Below are 22,108 nucleotides of genomic sequence, written 5' to 3' on the forward strand. Positions count from 1 at the left end.
CTACATGTTTTTTGAACACTGTTGTTGCATTATTAGAGCTAAGTTTATCCAAGATGTGAGCTTTTTTCCCCCTTTTTCTTCCTTTTGGATTCAGTAAATTGGTGATTAACCAGATCATCCCTGAAGACGATGCCATTTATCAGTGCATGGCAGAGAATAGCCAGGGCTCTATTCTCTCCAGGGCCAGGCTTACTGTAGTTATGTCAGAAGACAGACCCAGTGCACCTTACAATGTCCACGCTGAAACGATGTCAAGCTCGGCAATCCTGCTGGCGTGGGAGAGGCCACTGTATAATTCAGACAAAGTGATTGCATACTCTGTGCATTACATGAAAGCAGAAGGTAAGCGGTTTGATTTAAATACTATTTAAGTACTTGTATGTGGTAAGAACTTGAATGTCCTTGCAAAGACTGTTGAATTTGGATGGTTCATAACCAGGGCTGCATTGGAGCATACCAGCATATAAATGCATGTGGTAAACAACAGGCACGCTTGGGGAAAAATGCTTTTGCCACATCATCCCATTTGTGGGACTGAGTGTTCTTCCAACACACCCTTGTCTGATTGTGCCAGTGAGCAGATTTTGAAGTTAGGAATGGACTTTAAAACCTGGGGCCTCCATACTGCTGTCTGGGTTCCCCCTGTCCTCAGCAGGAGCTTCTGCCTGCTCAATTCCACATGTGTGCTTCGCAGGGAAGGACGGACATACAACAGAATCCTGGAGGCTTACAGAGTTGAACTTTTCACCAGAGACAACTCTTGTCCAGATCCCCAAATTGTTGTGACTTTACTGGCTTGCACGTATTTTGGAGTAGAATAATTGATACTTCATTGTAATTAAGCCAATCTTCTTCTAGAACAAATATTGGCTGAATGGTAAAATCCGTTTTTCTTTCACCCCTTGATCTCCTGTAATAAGAAAAGTATACTCAAACTCTAAAATATGCTGAAATAGCCACGAATGGGTTTATCCTTGTCTCTGAAACAATACATAAATTCCTATATAAAAGGGAATGGATAGTTGGAATAAAAATGAGTAACTAGACCTTTAAAAAACCCTTAGTATTGTGTAATTGCTTTGTTAATGTGATCTTTAAGGTGGTGGAAAGCAGGCATTTTTCATAAGCAGGAGATGTGATTGCCAAACGACTTGAAAATTTATTAGCTGCATGGCTTAAACCAAGTTGCGATGCGGCTCTGTTTTCTAGGAGTGATTTTGTTTTCCATTTCTATTCAGTAAGTGGTTTATTCAGGGACAGGGCTGCAGATGCTCAGCTCTGTGTGGAATACCAGTCTGCCATCTGCTAAGCAGAGGCAGAGGACAGGAAGGACAGCTTAATTACTCTAATACTGATGCAGGAATAGTGCTTTTGCTTTTGCAAATGGGATATTTCAGGACACAAGAGAATTTTGTCTGAAGAAAGGAAGGAAAGAGTTTTAAAAGATAATGAGGACAAGAGGTGCGGGAAGTTACCCCCTACACTTTCAGTCACTGAGGTATTGTGCTCACAACCCCCTCTTAAAGCTAATATGAATAAAGTCACACTAGATAAGTTATCTGGGTAATTGTATGTCCGGTGCCAGTGTGGAGAGCAGAGACCCGATTACTTCAAAGAAAACTGGAAAACTGTCCTTAGGGAAGTGTGTATTTGTGCAGGAAATACTCTTGCACAGTAGTGAAAGGAGGTATCTTCTGAAATGTGTTTTCTGCAAAATTGTTTTGCAATCCCTGCTTTGTTTGCTTGCTTATCCAAAGGCTCTATCTTGTGAAATGAGATTGGTTTAAAACCAAAACAAACTCCAAACAAACAAAAAACTCTGATTTACTTGAAATTGCTTTCTCAGATGCTCATTTTTTCATCTTTCTAGACTGGTTCGTGATGTTTGCTTAATATAATGCTGTTGTGCATCCTTTTGCATTAGTAAAGAAATCCACAGCAGGGAAAATGGGGAGGGCTGTGTTGAGTAATTACAGTGGTAGGAATCAAAGTGTAGGTGATCTGCATGCGTTTTTTCCTTGGTAGCATGATTGGGTAGTACATGAAGATCTGCATGAGGGCATAGAACCACTTTTGTCTCATTTCGTAGAAAAAATGTTGAGCTTCAATAGCTAGTGGACTGCACTTTGGTAAAAATAATTGTGTTCTAGGTGATAGTTGGTAAATCTTTCTGAGGATGTGTCCCATGTGTCAGAGGCGTTATTAAAAACCTAGAAAATGCCTTTGTAGAAAGTATCGCATCAGCCATCTCTCTAATGTAAATTTAGAAGCAACTATATTTAAAGAAAAGTAAATATTAAGGAAAATCGTTTGATGACATTCACACTATTCCAGGTACGTAGAGGTGCTAACATAGGCTTCTGACGTCAACACCTTATTTACTCTGTAAGAATTCTGGATAATTATGCATTAATGTAAATAGTTTGTATGAGTTTATTGCTTTCATTATTCCTTTCAACCTGCCTTTCCCCAGTCTGCCCTCACACACTGTTTCAGACCCTAATGAAGATTAAAAATTATCTCTGATGTATCTGACTTAACTAGAAGTATACCTTCCTTGCTTTAAGCTTCTCATGTGTAACTTTTTACTTAATACATTTACATTCATGTATTGCCCTCTTGTTTTAGTTAGGAACCACATTTGTCAATGTGAGTAAAGAACATTTTATTCCTAAAGAAAAACAGTGCTTGCTAAGTCTCCTAAGTCGTGCTAATGATTCCATAAACCTTAAACAGAAAGGAAAGCTGGATAATACGCTAATCATATGCAGTTTTGTAAAGTTATTTTTTCTGTAGACCTCACAATGTGGTAGCTAGTACTTTGAATACAAAAGATACTATCACTCATTGTTTAGTTTCACAACTTGAGTATTCTGATGTTTCACTGTAAAAACAGGTTCAGGTCCTCTTCCCTACTTTACAAAAAAAAAAAAAAAAAAAAAAAAAGAAAAAAAGAAAAGTTAGTGTTTTAATCGAGTTAGTTGAAGAAACTAACAGGTGGTTTTTTTGTGATTTTTTGTTTCTTTAAGCAGAATATTTTACATTCAAATCGGGGTCATAGTAGCAAGAAGAATAAGGGTCTGATGAGCATGCATGTTGGAGTGTGTTAATTCCTTGTTAGTGATTTAGAAAAGGCACAAAGGGAACACTGATTGTGGTGGAAGGCCAGCCTTGTTCTCTATTATGGCTGTTTCATTAGGGCCTCTGCATGAGGCCTAGCAATCCATTCAATGAGAGAACAAGTCCTTTTAATTTGAGCTCAAGGATCTTGTTTAGCAGGTCAGAAATCGTGCCTTGCAATTCCTAATTAACAAGCCATTAACTAGTCTGTTGTGAGATGCTCGTAATCTTGTCTAATTAAAATGCTATCAAGTTAATTCATAAATGTGGGAAAACTTAATGGTGGAATTTGCCTTCTTTTTTGTTTATAAAATCAGTTGTGAAGAGGAGGAGCTGGCTCTTACAGAGTTTTGATTAAGTTGACATGCACTTGGTGTGAATTGTTCATTAACACAGCAGCTTTCACCATGCTTATTCCACTTTATAGCCTTCCTCTATAGGAATAAAGCCCAACAAAGACAAGGACTGCTGCATGCATTGCTATGCGTATTTTAATGTGAATTGCTGAGAATTCCCCCCCCCCCTTTTTTTTTTTTTAACAACTCGCTAAGGAGCCGAGCATTTTTGAAGCTCATTCTCGTCTGTTCTTATTGGCCTTTCTCCAAACTAAAGAAAAAAACGTGTCAATCAAATGTAATAGAATTTGCAGGGCTAAAATGAGATCCTTTTGCTGAATAAATTCTTTCTGTTTGTTTCTTTTTTTTGGGGGGTGTTTGTTTTGTTTTTGGTGGAGTGGAGCCCTTGCATTCCTCTCAGTCTGCTATAGAAAGGTTCTGTAAATAGGTTTTGAAAAAACCTCCCTGACTCTAAACAAATAGATTTAGAAGCTCGGTATGAATGATAAGGCTATTAGAGGTTGTCTGTTGTGTTACTGTACATTCGGCACAGTTTGTTGTGATTAATTCTAAATAGGGTTTAGAATTACATTCAGCATCCCTAATTCAGGAAAATCCTGGAACACCACAATCTACACCACAGCAAGACACAGTTACTTCTGTGCATAAAAGAACTTTCACTTAGTAGAGTGGAAAAAATAGAGGTAGGCTGGGGAAGAGCATGAAATAACCTTGTAAGATCTTAAAGCAAAGATGTCGTGATGTTTAGGCATTGTCAGGAGTTTTCGTTTCTCTAACCATTGTTTTATGCCAGGTTTAAATAATGAAGAGTACCAAGTGGTCATTGGAAATGATACAACCCATTATATTATTGATGACTTGGAACCAGCCAGCAACTACACCTTCTATATTGTCGCTTATATGCCTCTGGGAGCCAGTCAGATGTCGGATCATGTGACTCAGCACACCCTTGAAGATGGTAAGACAAATTCCACTGATGTAGATGAATATTTTTATTTGCACTGAACAGGAATGTGCAAGCTGGTGCTAACAGCTCTTGAAGATCCCAAATTTCCATTGACATCAGTGTGGTTTCTGAATACGCACAATGTAACACTGGCTTGCTAATGGGAGCAGTGAGAATAAAATAACATTCTGACAGGGCAACATTGTATATTACATGGTGTCTTTTTTCATTAAATCATGTAAATAACTATTCTAGATCTTTTAAGAACTTCCTCAGTGTTGAGAATTTGATGGTAGTATACGGTTTAGTCTTTATGACTGTCTCTCAGGCATCTGAAACGTGAATCAAACTGCATACCCATTGCATCTTCTGCAAATTTTGGAGGAAAATGTGAAATGAAAATTGGCTATAAAAAAAAAAGGCTTTTGTTTGGTGTGGTTTTTTTCTTTTTTTTTTTTTTTTGTCTTTGTGCTTGTTAGTAGAATAGAATTTCATAAAAGTCTCTACTGACTTATTTCTGTGCAGTGATTTAACTAATCTGAACGTCATGGCAACAACAGACTATTTAGTATAGTTCATTAGAACTGATTAATAAATTCTGACAGGGTTAAGCTTTGGCAGTGTGGAACATTGCCAGTCCAGTTGTCTGTCTTTCTCTTTGCCAGGAGTTACTACCCTCATTACATGGTTGGTGGAATTAAAAACGCACTGGGTCTTCAACAGTACAGGTTGCTGTCTAGGCTCTGGGTTTAAGCTGCTGCATCTAACCTTGACAGTCAGTCTGTTGGAACATTAAGGTGCTGATTGCCTTTGATTGCTGCTGGCAGCAATAAGAGGAGAAAATGTTGAGGGCCTTACAGAAAGGAGCTTGCTAAGGCTATACTGCCTGCAGAAAGTGAGAAGTATAAGCAGTGTCAAGTTATCCTGAAAATAAACAAGAATCCATAAAACTTCTTGGATTATTTGCTCTTACGTTACTGACACCTCATTGTAGGCTAAGTTGCCAGCTGAGAATTTTCTGTCTCTCTTTCCCTGAGCTCAAAAGCTTTGTCTTTTCTTTTTTAGTTCCCTTGAGAGCTCCTGAAATTAGTTTGACAAGCAGAAGTCCTACAGACATTCTCATCTCTTGGCTGCCAATTCCGGCCAAATACAGGAGAGGTCAGGTGGTCCTGTACCGTCTGTCTTTCCGCCTCAGCACAGAGACAAAAATTCAAGTCTTGGAGCTTCCAGGGACTTCAGATGAGTACCTCCTTGAAGGTCTGAGGCCTGACAGTGTGTACTTGGTTCGTATCACTGCTGCAACAAGGATTGGCTGGGGAGAAGCATCTTTGTGGACTTCCCACCGGACTCCCAAAGCTACGAGTGTGAAAGGTAATTCTTAATGTTGCCGGCAGCCTAGAGATGGGGTCAACTGCAGGCCTCATCTGAAGGTGACAATTTTTTCTGACAGGTGGTGCAGGGATGTGAAATAGGTTTTCTCATTACATGTTCTTGCTCTGGTGATCTAGAAAATAGTGTTCTAACCATGATTCTGTGCATAATCTGTAAAACCTTCTGATTCATTTAATAAATGCAGTTAATACATAGTTTCAGGATCAAAAGTTGAAGAGGAACTAATCTGTCTTATGAAAGACCTTATATGTGACAGGAGAAGGAAAAGGTGATACGTTGTTTTGGTGTCAATCTTTGATTGTTTCCACATGTTGATGTTCACATAATTTGACATGGTGGCAGGAAACTTGAATTCGTGTTTGTGAGCTGCTCAAATGTTTTAGCTTGTAGACTCTTTTCCAATGGTAACAGTTTTCTTCTGTTCTATGTAATTTGAATTAAAAAAATAGTCTAACAGCCCTAAACCCTATTGTTGTTCAGTGTAAAACACCTTTCTGCAAACTAGGACATTACACATTAGCAGTGTGTACAGGCGCTTAAAGGATCTGAGTTGATGCATGTATGTCTGTATTACAAACAAAATGCATGTGTGCTTTGAATGTGCCAGTTGACTTGGTATTTGAAGTCTCGTTTAGGTTCTTATAATCAGCCTTAGGATTACATTATTATTTAGTAATGTAATGGAGAAGAGCATGCAACTTCGCATGAATAGCTTGAGTAACATGTAGGTTTGAATTTGTAACTACATTTCTTAGCTGTAGTCCACATCCATCCACTTGGGATTTTATTGAGTTTTGACTGCTATAGTGAATTATTAGCACTTGGTGAAGTGTGCTTTTATTGTTAATCACATTTGGTTTGGCTCACTTTAAAACAGCAGGTAATTTTATAACTATCTTTGAAGTGTTTTCGTTTCTCTTTGAAAATCACTGCCATTAGTTAATTAATTAAGATGCAGAATTAAAAAATTCTGATTTATCCTAAATCAAGTTGCTAGATTAGCTTTGCGTGAGTAATGCATGTGTGCTAGAATCACTCTTGAGTGAACTTTGGACTGATGGGCACCCAAATTTTTGCATGAGCATCAGTTGTTTCTAGAATATAAGAGTATTATATGTATTTCTCTAAAACCAGCACCAAAGTCTCCTGAGCTGCGTTTGGAGCCGATGAACTGTACAACCATTACAGTACAGTGGCAGCAGGACTCTGAGGACACTGCAGCTATTCAAGGGTACAAGCTGTATTACAAAGAAGAAGGCCAGCAGGAGAATGGACCAATTCTGCTGGATGCCAGTGATCTTGAGTATACTGTCAGTGGTTTAGGTGAGTATATAAAATATTTCTTAACTCTTCTGGAAGACAGAAAAGTCAGAGGCCATCTTAGACAGCTTAAATCATTAGACCTGTAAGGCAACAACATTAGGGTTGGCCATCCGTTTTCCCAGCCATAAGCTTTGCAAGCTGGAGTTGTGCTGCTGATGGAATAATCCTCTTCCAAAATATCTGTTGCACAACACTTAGATAACCAGATCTTGTAAATCTTGTGTAAGTTGGAAGAAGGACACCCAGCTATTTATCACAAGATACTGAACTTAGAGTTAGTAAATACTGATAGTAAATTACATGTCTTTTTAATATTCAGTTTAATACACTTTTTTTTCCCAGTTTTTATGTATTTATGCCTGATCTAGTAATAGTGGAAGATTAATACAAAATACCAAAGATATTTCTCTGGCATTTCTAGCCCATTTCTCTGTTATTTGTAGCCTTTGTAACAGCTATACTGCACAACAAGCACTGCTTGCTCACCGTACTAGCAAGTAGTGCTTGTGTGTGTTACTGTCCTGTTAGTATTTTTAAGGAGCACTGGCAAATATTTGCAGGACTGAGCACAAGGATTAGGGCGCAGAGCTCGCTGCGTCCCATTGTATTCTTTCCATTGATTACCTGACTCTGTGTCCTCCTCTAATTCTTGCAATGTGTATTAGCACAGATGTGTTGGTATCATCCCTAGGTAGAAGGTGCTTCTGTTTACATATATAACTGAGAATTTATTTCATAAAAAGATGTGATCTATAATGTAATCAGCAGAAGTAATATAGGACTTGACACTTAGTGTTTGAAGTGTGTTGAGATAGTTTACTTAGGGGTAGTGTGGAGAATTAATTTTGACTAAATTATCAAAATTGACCTGCAGGCTTAACTAGGTCAGATGGCCTCTTGACCATGCTCAGATATTCTCATCTGCTGTATACAGTTTAGATACTATTTTAGGGGAGATTTGAGGAGAGCATTCTGGTCTGTTAACTGGACAACTGACCATCTGTGACCATTTCTAGCTAGAGCATCTGGCAGCAGCTGACTGTTTAACAGAGCTGGGAGACAAAAGAGCAGTGGGTTGAAAGGATGTGGTGTCTGTGTGCCCTAGGACATAAATGCTTTTTTTTTTTGTCTTCTCATTATGCAGTTACAAAGCAGTAATTTCAGACACATGCAAACTTATTAACTGTGTGATCCACATCATATGGATTTTCTCAGTACACTAATACTCCTCAGATTAAATATTATTTTACAGAATTAGCTTAGAATGTATAGTCTCTGTGTGTTTTTACTAGTTTTTCTTTGCAGTAAGTGTGTAGACAGAAGAGAAAACAAAAGCAAAGTTAAGTTTGGGAAATTACAGCTTTCACATGGTCACAGTTAACTGAATTACAAGAAGTGTGGGCATGGAAGATTTCATGTGCTTGAGTTAACCATTCAGGCGTGGTGTATGTGATGTCTTGAGTGTTTATTCCTTACCATGATTCTAAGTATCTAAATATGATGACCAAAACATGATACATCCCATATTATTTGATCACCATAATTTATATTTTTCACATACGAGTAATTTATGCTGCTGTAGGTTAGATCCACTGAAGAGTATTTTTTCAAATAACTTCAGTAGAAGTCATCTTTTTTTAAAAAATATTTTTAATGGGATGTGTTGATTTATTTGAGGTATATATCAAATACGGGAAGTCTTCCTGTGTAAGTTTCTTTGGTGGTTTCATATTTTTGTTTGCTTTGTGGCATTTACAGAAAAAGGTGTTCATTGCTACAGCTACAAAAGACTGAGTTGGCACGGGAAATTTGATTAGGTCATGATTTTCCACTGCTGAGATGATTACATATGTTGAAGCTTGGGAAGTTCACACAGACTTCTCATAGTGACAGTGCCTGTGTTTGCCCATTGAGAAGCTGTCTGTTTAGAATACTTGTGTACACTAAATTATTTCTTCAAAAATTGTATACAACCAACCTTTTTTTGCCTGTGGCAGCTGCACTTGTGGAGAATGTAGCAGAGAATATTGTGGAGAAATATATATAGCATAGGAAATTATATGCGGTATATAAACCCACAAAGACTTCATCAACATCCATGTATTAAGAAGGGACTGATTTCCATTTTTTCTTTTTTCCTAAATTTTATTTCTTTTGAACAACCTAAATCATTTGGACCAGGTTATTTTATTTATGCATTTCAAATTTAAACTATTACTTATTAGGAAGTGGTCCTACCTGGTCGAATTTGAGATAAAACAAGGCAAGCTGCTGCTGTAAGTTCCACGACTACGGTAAACTGAATCTTCATGAACTGGACAGAGGCTTTGAGGACTAATGTTCTGTCATCCATCTGCCTCTCCTGAGGACACTAAACTACTGATTTATTGACAGCCTCTTTAAAATAAATGTCTTCATTATGAGCTACAGGAATTAGTAGAATACTGCAAGTGAGAAACCTGAAGGGGAAAGCGGTGTGTTAAGATTTTTGGTTTCATATATGTTGGATAATATGATCAAAAGAAAAGGTTCTTCCTGATTTGGAAGAATATGGTAATAATATTAGGTGCTTCCCAGTGGCAAAGATGGAGTAGTTTCTCATGCATTATCTGTTGCCACGGAGTTATGTGGCTTCCAAACACTGCCTCTTCGTGTCTTGGTTCGTCATGACCTAAGGCTGCTTTACTGTTCCCTGTTCTCTTGCAAAGTTAATAAACTGCAGATAGACTTCTAGTGACATTTGGAGCCTGTCAATACATCTCTTCATGGAACTTCCTGCAGGTGTTGGTACAACTGCCGATTGTGTAAAATCTGTGGATTTAAAGAAGATTGTTTACTTATTCCTTGGCAATTGAAGCGCATCACAAAATCAGAATTCATAATATTCTCTAATCAAAGGGTACATTAGCATTGATATTATAAACACTGTTGATTACATTGATTTTTGATAGCATTGATGTAAGTACTGTAAATTATTTGCATGTGTCTACAGGGCTCTTTAGGGAGGGACAAGTATGATAGGTAGAGCAGAATCAGCAATGCTAGTGTAAAATAAGTTACCATGATGGAACATTAAATACAGCAATATGAATATATGATGTACGTTTTAATCTCTTGTTGCTTGCTACCTTGTTTTTTTGAGAACTGACCTCTCTTACTCCAGTGTAGGTCTGCGCAGTTACTTCTGTGTATTTTTAAACTGGATTATTTAGCATGCTAGTCACCATGTAAATAGAATTAAATGATCTGATCAGAGTCAGGGCTGCCATTGTCAAAATAAATATCCACAGTTTCACATAGACATTTGTTTGTGTTAAAGGTCCTGGCATTTATTTTTCAATAGCAGGCCATTTCCTAGTCTAGTGTAAAATTCCATTATTACTTGAATTTGCTACAGGAGCAGACCCTTGAGTGCATACCATGCATTTTTGCCTGTATTTTTAATTCCTCCTTTGCTTCCTCCCGCTCTAGAAAGCTTTCTCTGACAGAAAGTCTTTCATTGTGAGACCTGATGAGTCTGCCGGTACAGGTTCTGTTTCTGTAATATTTCAGAATATATGTGTTCAGAAGCTGAAGTGAGTTCTGGTGGTGGAAGTGTTTGTTTGGGAACCTTCTTGCTGTGCAACAGGGGATGGATTGGCAAAGCTTGGAAGTTAAAGGGAGTGTCCAGAGAAGCTCATCTTCCCCTTTACATGTCTTCAAATGATTTTTTTCGGAGTATTTTAAGCATGTGCATATGCATCTCTGCCTCAGTGTTGCTGGTACTCAGTACTTTGCTAGGTGGACTGTTTGCCTTGGCTCACGGCTCACTGTGTTGGCAGCCATATGACTGGTAGGAAAGTAGAGCCTGTACAAGAAGGGCAGTGACTCAGAAGAACCCATTTTAAGCTTACCTGGTTTATTGGAGCCAGGAACTCTTCATAACTAGGTTGTCATACTCCTAGGAATCTCATCCTGGAATCTACATCTAGGGAGAATAAAATCAAATTCTTGGTTAACAAACTCAAGAAAGCAAGATCAGTTCTGATGCTGTAACGCAAGAACACTGTTCTTCAAGCTGCCTAGAAGTCTCCCTCTGAACTTTTTTTTTGTATTTTTCAGTTAGTGTCATGTAGTAATTAATTAAATAGGTGCCACTGGTGATGGGGGAATGCAGCATGTTCATGTGCTGTTAATGCCTTCTACACTTGGAGGGAGGGAGGAAAGCAAGAATTCACTCTGCTAGCTCATTCTTGCATATCGCTGTCTGGGAGATGTACCAGCTTGAGTGATGGTAGTTACAGTGTGGATTCCAGAAAGTTGCACTTTGGTGACAAGGCTAATAACTAAATGCACACGAAACCCTGAGACAAGCAGCTTGTGGCAGAGATGGGGGCCTCTTCAGTGCTCTTTTGTTTCTGTTGCCTACAAGATGATATCGCAGTAAATAACCGTTTTCAGGCAGACACCTTAGGGGATGGAAAAACTGGTCTGTTAGCTTTGGGAAAAACGTGGCCTTGAGTGTGGGAGCCCACATACCTGGGCCTTTCCCTGGCCAAGGCCCCTCCCCAGGAGTGGAGCATCCTGCGCTGGGTGCTGGAGCCCCCAGGAGCACTGCTGGCTCCCTGGGGCTTGGGGCGCCTGCAGGCTGCAGGGAAGTGATTGATGGCCATGAAATGGCGTGGATCTACTTTTTTTTTTTTTTTAATAAAATAAAATAAAATAGGTTGGTAGTTCCCCTGAGGCTTGGAGAGACTGCAAGCTCGCTCTGAGAGGCTGCTTCTATGCTGTCTGGAGTCATCTAAGCTCTTTACCGTGAAGGGCATTGCAACCCCTTTGCTGCTACTCCTGATACTCCAGTTTACATTCCCTGGTGGCATTTTCCCCTGCCTCAGTCTAGTTCTGGAAAAATAATGAGATTCTGTCAGACTCATTTGTGCAATTTACTCCAAAAAATTTGGTCTTAATCAGAAAAACTTCCCTGCCTGAAAGCTCTTCTGTGTCCTACTTTTTTCCAGTTGTAGAGAGGAGAAATAAGGGAAAAATTCTCTGCCCTCCTTGAGTTGGACAAATTTTTTCCAAGTGGAGAATTTGTCAAAGTCTAAATAACACAAAGACACATTTTGTGACCCTGCATGGCACTCTCCTCTGAAAAGGGGACTTGTGGTGAAGAATTAGCTACCTACCTACTACACTTAGCATTCCCCTAGAGACTTGGCCTTCAGTTGTTTAATTTCCCTTGGATCTATTTATAGTACGTTAAAACCGTGATTATAGCTAAGCTTCAGTCCAGGGCAGCAAAGCTGACAAGGTGATTCTGCAGTCTATAGAAATTGAATAAAGGTGTGTAAGAAGAGTCACTGCAAAGGATTTCTCCAATTAAACTGCCTGATGCATGTCTCCCAAGTGTCACTTCTAATAATTCTGTAAAAGTACTTACAAAGTTTTGTAAAGCAGTTGGCATGATGGTCAGATATGACATAGTGGTTTCGTTTGCACCATATTGTAAGTAGATGTGCTAGAAAAATGTAAATTTTAAAAAATTAATGACATCTTTGACAGCTTTGATGACATCTTTCTCATTAAGAACTGCAAATGCTGTAATACAGAGAAGAAATACTGTAAGAGCATGACATGTGTTAATGTAGTTCTTTCTGATAGCTAGGGCTGTCATTTCAGTTTTATCCTAGGTTTTGTTGGTGTCAAAATGTAGTCTCGCATACATGTATCTGAAAATTCTGGGATATCCAAAATCGTGTATGTGGGAATTGGTACTGCTTTTTCGTTATGAGTTACCATGGAAACTTAGTTTGGGATTCCCATACAAATTCAAGGAGCCAGGCATTCCTACAATTTCATTAAATGATGCGAAAGAAACACAGGTCTTACTCCCTCAACATTCAAATTTTTTTTCATTTCATAGCTAACTGTTCTCAAATGGCATGCAATAAAATATAATCTAGTATAACAGATATACTTTATTTCTGCTTGATGTATTTTATATCAGATCAGACATTCACAGTTAATGAAGTGTCGATTTGAACAAACTACAGCTCTGTTTAAGAAAAAACCCAAAACAAAACAGAAATTATTTTAGCTCTTAATAAAGATCAACTAAAAGCTCAGTTTTCTTGCTTGGAAAACCAGATGATCACACTGTATGCTGTATATACTGCAGCCGTTATATTTACATGATTACATAGTGAAAAGTGTCTAATAGCTCAGTAGGTGACCAGGACAAATATTATCATTTATTTCCACTGTTTACAGCTGGGTCAGTCTAATGTTTACTCACGCTGATTACACCCTTAAACTAAACCTCTTATCTGTCAATTCTCCTGATTGTGTGTAACAGGCTTGCTACTACTACTTATCAGCTAAAACATAAGGGATTTGCTGGGAGAGGGGAGGAGGAATTGGTCGTATTGCACAGTACTAAACCCAAAAGCCCTAGAAGTAGACTGGGCATGTTTAAAAGCAACCTCTTCCTCGGCTAACTGTGACCTCTTTCTTTTGCACAGGCATGACAGTCTGTGTATATTTGTACTGCCAAACCCAAGCTCTTGCCCCGTCGTGGTATGATAGTGCACTTCTAATACATGTCAATAAACAGATACACATTCCTTACTTCATATTCATGAAAGGCAGACCTGTCACCGCTGTAAATGAGCCTGTCTTCTGAATGCAGACGTGGCATATCTGCATATCTTGGGTTTTTTTCCCTTTCAGGGTTTAGAAAGGGAGGAGGAGAAACCCCTTATTGATTAAAATAGAGAAGGGAGGGGGCTTTATTACACTGTAACTTTTTTTTACCTGCAAAATATCAAAGCAAGTGCTGCTTTGATAAGCTTTTACCTCTTTTTTATAAGGAACCATATCGCATTTTACAGGCTGTAAGTGTAAATAGAGATCAAACTGATTTTGGTTCTGTTTTGTTGTTGGAATTTACAAACTGTCACATCATGTTTGGTTTCAGATGTAATTTCAGATGTAATTCAGAGCAGTAATTTCTCTAGGTAGTTTGTAGCAGAGAGCTCCTTTTAGAGTCAGGTTTACTGGTCTTGCTTGTGCAAGAACTACGTTGGCTGGCAGAGGCAGGGAAGGAATCCAACGTCAGCCTTGTGCACCATTTCTGATTTTATACTTGCTGGTCCATGTGCAGCTTGATGTGTACCGGGGCGAGCGAGTGGGGAATAGCAGGAGGTTGCACAGCCCAAATACACTGGCATAAGTTGACCAGCCAAACTGAGCCGCGGACGCACCTGCTTTGTTCATGTCTCCCTTATGGAAGAAAAACAGTACGCTGCTCTGTTGAGAGGAAAAATTAATTCCCTCAGATTGTAAAATCAAATTCTTACCAAGCAAAACTGAAACTAGTGTTTTAAGTGTGTGGCCCTTTGTTGGAGCTTATTGGCATGGCATCCGTTACAAGTGTGTCTTTGGTTCAGCTTTATTTAAGCCCTCTTATGCAGGACTGAGTGGGAATCCCAGATAAATATCAGCTGGTTCTGAGGAGAGGCCAGTTAACTCAGCACTAATGCTCCATGCTTATTATGCAGTTCAAGTGCCCATCTGTAAAAATGTAGTGCCTGCCTTCCTGTGTCATTCTGCTGTTATTTCTCTTGCACTGTGCAGTGTTGCAGATTTGTGTCATAATTACATATTTTCACTTTAATTTTTGTTCTTATAAAAAAAAAATCACTTTGTCGTGTGTTCTGACAGCATTTAAGTTTGCCTCTATTAAAGAAATTGGATTTATCAATTTTTATTTTTTTTAAACCACATCACAGTTACTTCTGCCCATGTTTTTGGTGTCTGAAAGTAAATGTTATTTTCATACAGTTCATTTGTAAAGGAAATCTGTAATTATTGTTTAATGCATTTGTCAATTTTAAATTATATCATCAAGCCTCTCAATAGGTTACTGATTTAGCCAGTAATCAACTTCAGTAGGCGCTGGAATACTGAAATCGCTAACATCTGTGTTAGCAGCATAACTGGATTTGGTGTTGATTAAAATGTTACATATGACAATTACTATGTGAAATCTCTAAGTTTTCTTTGAATTAACTGCAGAGTCATGAAATGGCTCTAAAGCTCATGGAAAAGTATTAATTTGTCTACATGGTAAGCACTTAATCTTGGCTCAGAGAGATGCATTCTTGCTTTCGAACAGTTAAGATCTTTCAGAAACAGGTAGATTGTGTGTCAGCAGGATTGCCTAATGTATTTTTATGTAACTCCTTGAACACGCTCTCTAAACTGTTCCAGTTTGAACCCATTTATCTGGGAAAATAGGCCTGACATCCTCATTTAAACGTGCCTTGACTTTTGCACTAATTCATTTTTACTCCCCAAGCTAGTGGCGCTTTGAAGGGGAAGGACGTGGTGAGGGAGGAGATACCCAAGTGCAGAATAAAGATTGAACGTACTGTACTTCAAAAAACAAAACTGAGTGCTAAGACCAGTTAAGCCTCACTCTCTAAAGAGATGAGGGAGCTGTCAGGATAAGGGAAGCTTCATTATTTCATGGGGCAATGCCTTGTAGCAATTTTAAAGGTAAAAAATGTAGAGATGCAGGCTTGACTAAGGCAAAAGGAGAGATTGTTCCATGTGCCCACTCCAGTAGCATGGAGGTTTGTTGCCTTGTTTTGAGAGTCTGTTTATCAGCTGTCCCCGTAACTGAGTTGGATGCAGTTATTTTTCTCAGGATATCAGAGTAATTGTGTCACAACTCTAAGAACTGGAATCAAGGGTGCTGCAAAGCCTTGGAAATAGGAGGGGGAAATTGGGAAATTTTTTGCACTCCGGCAAGATAACTTGCCAGCCTATAGTGAAGCAAAATGTGTTGTCTTCAAAGTATTTAAAGGTAGAATTTTCCATGGTGGGAAAGCGATTAGAATCTTGCAGGAAATGCTGTCTGCTGCTCTGTGTTCTCAGGGTAGAAATTCCACCATTTAAAGCTAAGCCTGTGTGGGAATTCAGTTGGGAAATTGTGTCATGTTGATTGAGTAACAGTTAGGATGTATGCAAATAGTGTTTCATTGTTCGTTTGCTGGAGCTGAAGGTTAAAATTTGCTTCATGAAAAGGACATATTGATCACTCCTTACATCAACAAAGTTGTAAATTATTTAAAATAATAACCCTCAAAGTTGCTTTTGAAATATTTCCAAGTATTACAATGAATATGTAATGGTATACAATGTAAAAGCGACCAATAAATAAAGGCTGATTTTCTCGGAAGTGGAAAGTTAAGTGTTGTTCCCCTGTTAAAAGAGAAAAAAAAGCAAGCAGTTAACAACGGCAGGAATGACCAGATAATTGCTCAAATTTCTTAAACAAAACAACAAAATAAACCAAACCAAACAAAATAAACCCCCAACAACTATATGCATTCTTGCTCTACAACCTTTTTTAAATTTAAACAGAACTTTAAATACGGTGGTTCTTTTTTTTTTTCTTCTTCTTCCCCCCCCCCCCCCCCCAAATGAGAGGATTTGTCTCTGGGAGACAGCATTATTTAATTTGCTATTTATTGGGCTTCATTAGTAAAATACTTAAGTCTTGGATTGCAAAGAAACTGCTCCTTGGAGAAAGCTTAGAGAAAACTCCTGTTATAGGAAATTAAATCAACATTGTCCATTAATCATACTGCATGTCAACCCCCAGACCTCTCTTGATTGTTCTTGGTGAATGTGAGGAACCATTAGATGTGTGAGGTCCTTAAAGGTCTGAGTAAGTCAAAGGGGAAGAGTTTAAAAAAATGCCACCATTAGCACATGAAAGAGACTTCAGAGTGGACAGAAGAAAACATTTGCTGTACAGGGCTAGTTACATTTCTTAATTTTTTTTCCCGTGTTTTTTTTTAATTATTATTTTCTTCCTTTGTTAAACAACAATCCGGATGTTGTGATCAAAATGTTAACTTAATTTTTCCTGAGGTTTTTTTTCCGTTAACTTTTTTGGGGTCATGTTACCACTTGTGATAGTTGTATGGGAAAGCTAATAGCAGGGGCTCTTTGCAAATTCAGTGTTAGTGATAAGTAAATGCAGTCCTAAAGCTAAGCTGGTATGTCTTCTGGTAGCTTTCCTGCCTTGAGTAACACCCTGGTTATGTATTTGCCATGAAGGCATTATTGCCAACAAGAATTTTTCTATTTTGGGAAAAGATACAACTGTGGAGAAGCTAATTTTTTCTGTTGTTTTTTCTTCAGGCTGACTGGAGTCACACTTTTGTGGCAAATGAAGGGAGAGCATGTAGGAAGCAGGGAAAAAACAACATTGTGTTGGAAGAAGCAGCCCTTGCTGTGAAACTTCTCTTCCAAGCCTGTTTTTTTTTGCACCTGGGAAAAAAGTTGCATAGAAATGTTTTGCGTAAAAAGTGTATTTCAGCATTTATATTCACTTTCACAGTATTTTGACCATTATTGTAGCTGAATATTTTACCCTGAGTCAAGCTGGTTGTCATTACAAAACAAAAATGCTTTTTACTGCACATGTTTGTAGAAGCTGGGACAGGGAAATACGTTCTTTATCTTGTTTGGTAGATCATTTAGAGACTTGAGTTTTCTGCCTCTTGTGTGCATGCGTCCAGTTGTGCATGCTTGTCTCTTGTGCAACTGACATATTTCTACAGTCAGACAAAGGAGACGTAAAATATTATATGCAAATATATCTTGAAAATGTGGTCCCAGGGCTTTTTTTGAAGGCAATTGAACTGGAGATGCTTGGAAGCAGTAGGGTAGGATGGTGTACATGGGGGAAGAGAGGCAGATGGATAGGTGTTGCACTACTGTGCCTTATGTTCATTTACCCATCAGTTCCTCGCTTTCTCCGTTGTATGTTTACGGAGTGGGGAGGGATGTGCTCACAGCCTGTTGCCTAGCTCTGTGTCTGTGTGTCTGTATTTACATGTGTATATAGAAGCTGTTGGGAGAAAAATAGGATATCTTCTGGCTTCCTGATCCTTTTTGTCTTAGTCTAGTACAACACTTCTCCATCAGAAGCATACCTCTTAGTATATCAGTTCTTGGTATTAATTTTTATATTCATGATAATTATGAATGTTGGCCTAACCTATCCTTTTTTCTCTTCTTATGTATTTTGGCCGCCACCTTACTGCTTCTTACCTGCCTTTATCCAATTTCTCTTAGTTTCCCATCAGTCCTTGTTGCCTCAGTAATAACCCCTTGCCTTGGAAGACCCATAGCTATAGCACTCCTTACCAGTTATTTGTGCTGGAAAACTTTATTCATGGGGTGGCTTGGATGTATTAAGTCTTTGTATGTTGTCCAAGCAGAGCAGGCAGGTGTGCATGGGCTGTGGTTGGAAGAGCCCTGTCATATGTGCAGTGATAACCATCTCTCTCCTTCAGAAATGAGAGCCAGGCCATGCTTCCCATAACCCGGTAAAGCAGCTGCAGAAAAGCACCAGAGCGCAGTCAAGCTGTAGGACAGAAACGCGAATTGCTTAGCATGATTCGGAGTGCAGGCACGAGTCCAGGACACTCTGGCTGGCCCAGCAGTGCTTACACCTTCCCCTTTCCCCTGAGCCTCCCTGTTGGGAGATCTGCCTCCGAAGGGTCATCTTCCTCCTTGCTGATGCCGGGAGGAGTCTCCCCAGTGGTACCCCAGAGCCTGCGTTGTCCCGTGCGCCCCCACGCAAGGCAGTTGAAGCTTCCTGCCTGGCGTGTGTGTGACAAAAATCCACTTTAGGCAGTTACTCCTATTTCCACTTTTCTTTGTTATTTCTGCTAATAACACATGCTGTGCTCTTCCAGCACTTTGTAGCCATTCCAATGAGTTTCACAGATGGATGAGTGTTTGTCATCCCATCTTACAAACCGGGTACCTGAAACACAAGGAAGAGAAGGGCTACTTCTGTAGAGTTTCTCAGGCACTGATGGTTTAAACCGAGCGTGATATGATATCCCTGAAATCAGTGACAGAACTGAGCTGTAAATTTCCAGATTTCCAGTCCTGCAGTCTATTAGATAACAGCTCCCCCTTGAGGGAAATGTCTTTTATAAATAAAATAATTTTTTATTTAATTTAAATAAATGAATTATTTTTATTTTATATATGTATATAAGTAACAGTAATATATGAATATATATATATTAAATAATTTAAAAAGTAAAAATAAAAAAAATAAAAAGACACAGCTATTCTGTCACTGAAGTTTTTTGTGGGGATAGGTTTGAGGTTCACGATTTCACCAGGCTGCATGAGATGGAACAGACTTAGGGTGGCTGTATTGTGTCCTAACCAGCTGTCCACAGCTGGGAAGAGCAAGGTGGGTCTGCCAGTGGCTCGCTCTGTTGCCTTGGGATGTCACTTAGCTCTCACAGTCCGTCAAAGTGCAACTTGGAGCGCCATAAAGTAGCAAAAGCTGGTGCTTCTGGAACAAAGCGCCCCACGTCTTTGTGTACCTGCCTGTGCTGATGGTCTCTGTGCTTGCATGAATGGCTGTGTGGTTGCACAGGGACAGGGTGGGAAGTTGGCCTGCATGAAAAATAACTCTGCAAAGGAAGGTTGTGGCAGAGAGAGTGGCTGAAGGGTGAGGGGAAGCAGGCTGGCTTCTTTCAGCAGCAGTGTTGGCTAATGCTGGTTTAAAATGCTCGTCAAACTGCAGGCTGAACTCAGCATTTGTAAAACTAAATTAATGATGGCAAACCCTTTTAATTGTACAAAGGAAGATAGCTAGCTAAGAGTTAAGTAGCTGTGTGTTTATTTTACCTAAGTAATCAATCAGTCAGACTGTTTTCCATTTTCTAAGTGTTGTATAAACTTCATATGCAGAGGAATTACATCAAGATAATTTTATTCTCCCTTTTCAATCAAGACAGTAATATAGCTTGGATTTAAATCTTGAATGCATTAGGAAAGATAACAAAAATAACCTTGATTATAAGTCATCTCCTAGTCTTTCACTGTGTACCTTTCAGTTAGTTAATACAATGTTTGACATGTATTCAATGCTTGTTCTTCACAAGACTAATTGAAAACACGGCAGGTATGGTGAAAGATTTAAATTGCAACTGGCCTGTGGTCAAGCATTTTGACGACAACAGCATTGCCTTACATGAGAAGTGATTTAGTTTATTTTAAAAAGTTTTTAAAAAGAACATTTTGAAGGAAAAAATTAAGCTAGACCAAATTCCCATATATATAATTATGGAAAATATTTTACACATATAAAAAGCATTCTTGGAAAAAGGGACCTGATCTGTGAAATTCTATTCCAGATTCTGCAAAGTTGTAATTTACTTTTCCATGCTGTTACTGTTGTTCTGTGCTATTCTGAGCATCCTTTAAAGTACAGTAGTATTTACCTGTAGTAGGTAGTATTTACATTAAAAACATGTTGTAAGCCATTTCCAAAAATATACTTCTGTCTTTACAAAACACCACAAAGTATAAAAGAAGTAGTAGGTGTTGTGATGTCAGCCAGAAGAGCAAAAGATTGTCAGAAGTTTCAGGAAGCCTGGAATGTTTCAGGTTCCTCTTCTTGTTTAGATGCTTCTTTGTATGGACTTTCAACGTTTTTGTAGAAGAGTATTAGTATTCAGAACACAGTTCAGAAATTATTGCGAGCAAAGAGTTTGAGCCACTGAGAATATTTGGTCCAAATGCAGATTGCACAGGTTGACCCCTTTTACACTACTTGCAGGATCTGTCTATGGTGCTTTCAGGAATACTGTTCCAGAGATTTGGTCTTAATTGAATAGTCTTCAAATAAACCATTAACATCTAGTTAACTAAAAGCAACAACAGCATTAACTTACACAGCTGCTGCCACTAATACAGACAAGAGTAATCCTTCTGGTGAGTTATCCTAGAAGAGCAGCGCCTGGCCTGGAAAGAGATGAACACAAGATGCCATTGAAATACAGTTTTAAGTGGAATCAGTGCAGAAATGAAAAGTTAGTATAATTTTTACAGAGAAGCTAATTCTCCTAGCCTTCTAGATGGGTATTTGTACCAAATGTAAGCTCACCGAAAGCATTCAAGAAAGAACATACATATGTAGTCTATCAGGCTTCGTTGCCTGGTGACAAGCTGTCACTTATTGTGTTCTTTTAATAAACGTTTCTGTGCAAATTCCTGCCACAAAACTCATAATGCCAGTGTGCCATTGAATATAACAGCAGCGCACGTTGGAGCCAAGGATGTTGTAGGTTCCTGGATACTTTTATTATCTTGACAAATGGAAATTTTCTTCAGGGCATGTTTTAGAAGTCCGGGATGTGCTGTATGAAAATGTAAAGGCTAAAAATAACACTGCTGCACCAAACCACTAGGGAGGTAGTTTAGCGTAGTCGAAATGTAATTACAATGAATACCCTTGCTAAATGTCAAAGATACGCAACCAGTCAGAGAGGCTGTAGAGAATGAGGCATCTGAGAAGACAGGGAAAGATAACGGACATGCTGATGTATGGGGAGATACTGCAGTGCGTTTCGTGGCTGAGGAGACCTGTGTCCTCATGCCACCACACTTCAGGTGAAGCCACCTGCTGAACAAAGGCATTTGCGTTGAACTCTTTGTAAGTACTATTAGCTGTCTTCCCTGCTTCCTGGTTTATTAACCTGTGTAACTGGAAAATGTGTAGCATTGTATGCTGAGTTTTCAATGAATACTTCGCATTAGAAGAAGCATGTGAAGGAAGCTTGATGCCAGCCTTGTATTACAAGCTTTTTAATTGCATCTGGATTTAACTTCAGCAGATGAAGTATGAGAGTTGTCATGTTAAAGGTAGTAAATATGTATCAGGCTAACTGGCAGTCTGTGGCAAACGTGTCAGTGTAGCACATCCACTATAAAACTTGTTAGCCTTCCAGGTTAACTTGCCCCTCCAGCCTGTACTCAACAGATGAGTGCCAAATTTTGAGCTTCATTAAGCAGTTGCTGTATTTACCTCTGCAAAGTGTCTGTATGATAATAGTCAAGCGCTCCCACCGCTGTGCGTGCCAACAAGCCCAGGGACGCG

General features: G+C 38.9%; 1 protein-coding gene across 1 annotated transcript in view; it reads left to right on the plus strand.

Annotated features, from left to right (window-relative positions):
* PRTG (protogenin) overlaps positions 1-22,108 on the plus strand; it is an 87,941-nt gene that overhangs the window by 41,648 nt on the left and 24,185 nt on the right. Inside the window, exons 8-11 of the mRNA XM_080396579.1 lie at positions 95-342; positions 4,270-4,434; positions 5,488-5,793; positions 6,949-7,137. Coding sequence (XP_080252705.1) covers positions 95-342; positions 4,270-4,434; positions 5,488-5,793; positions 6,949-7,137 — 908 coding nt within the window. The remainder of the gene's footprint in view (positions 1-94; positions 343-4,269; positions 4,435-5,487; positions 5,794-6,948; positions 7,138-22,108) is intronic.

This window comes from Falco punctatus (assembly GCF_963210335.1).
Source record: "Falco punctatus genome assembly, chromosome: 7".
Lineage (NCBI taxonomy): Eukaryota > Metazoa > Chordata > Aves > Falconiformes > Falconidae > Falco > Falco punctatus.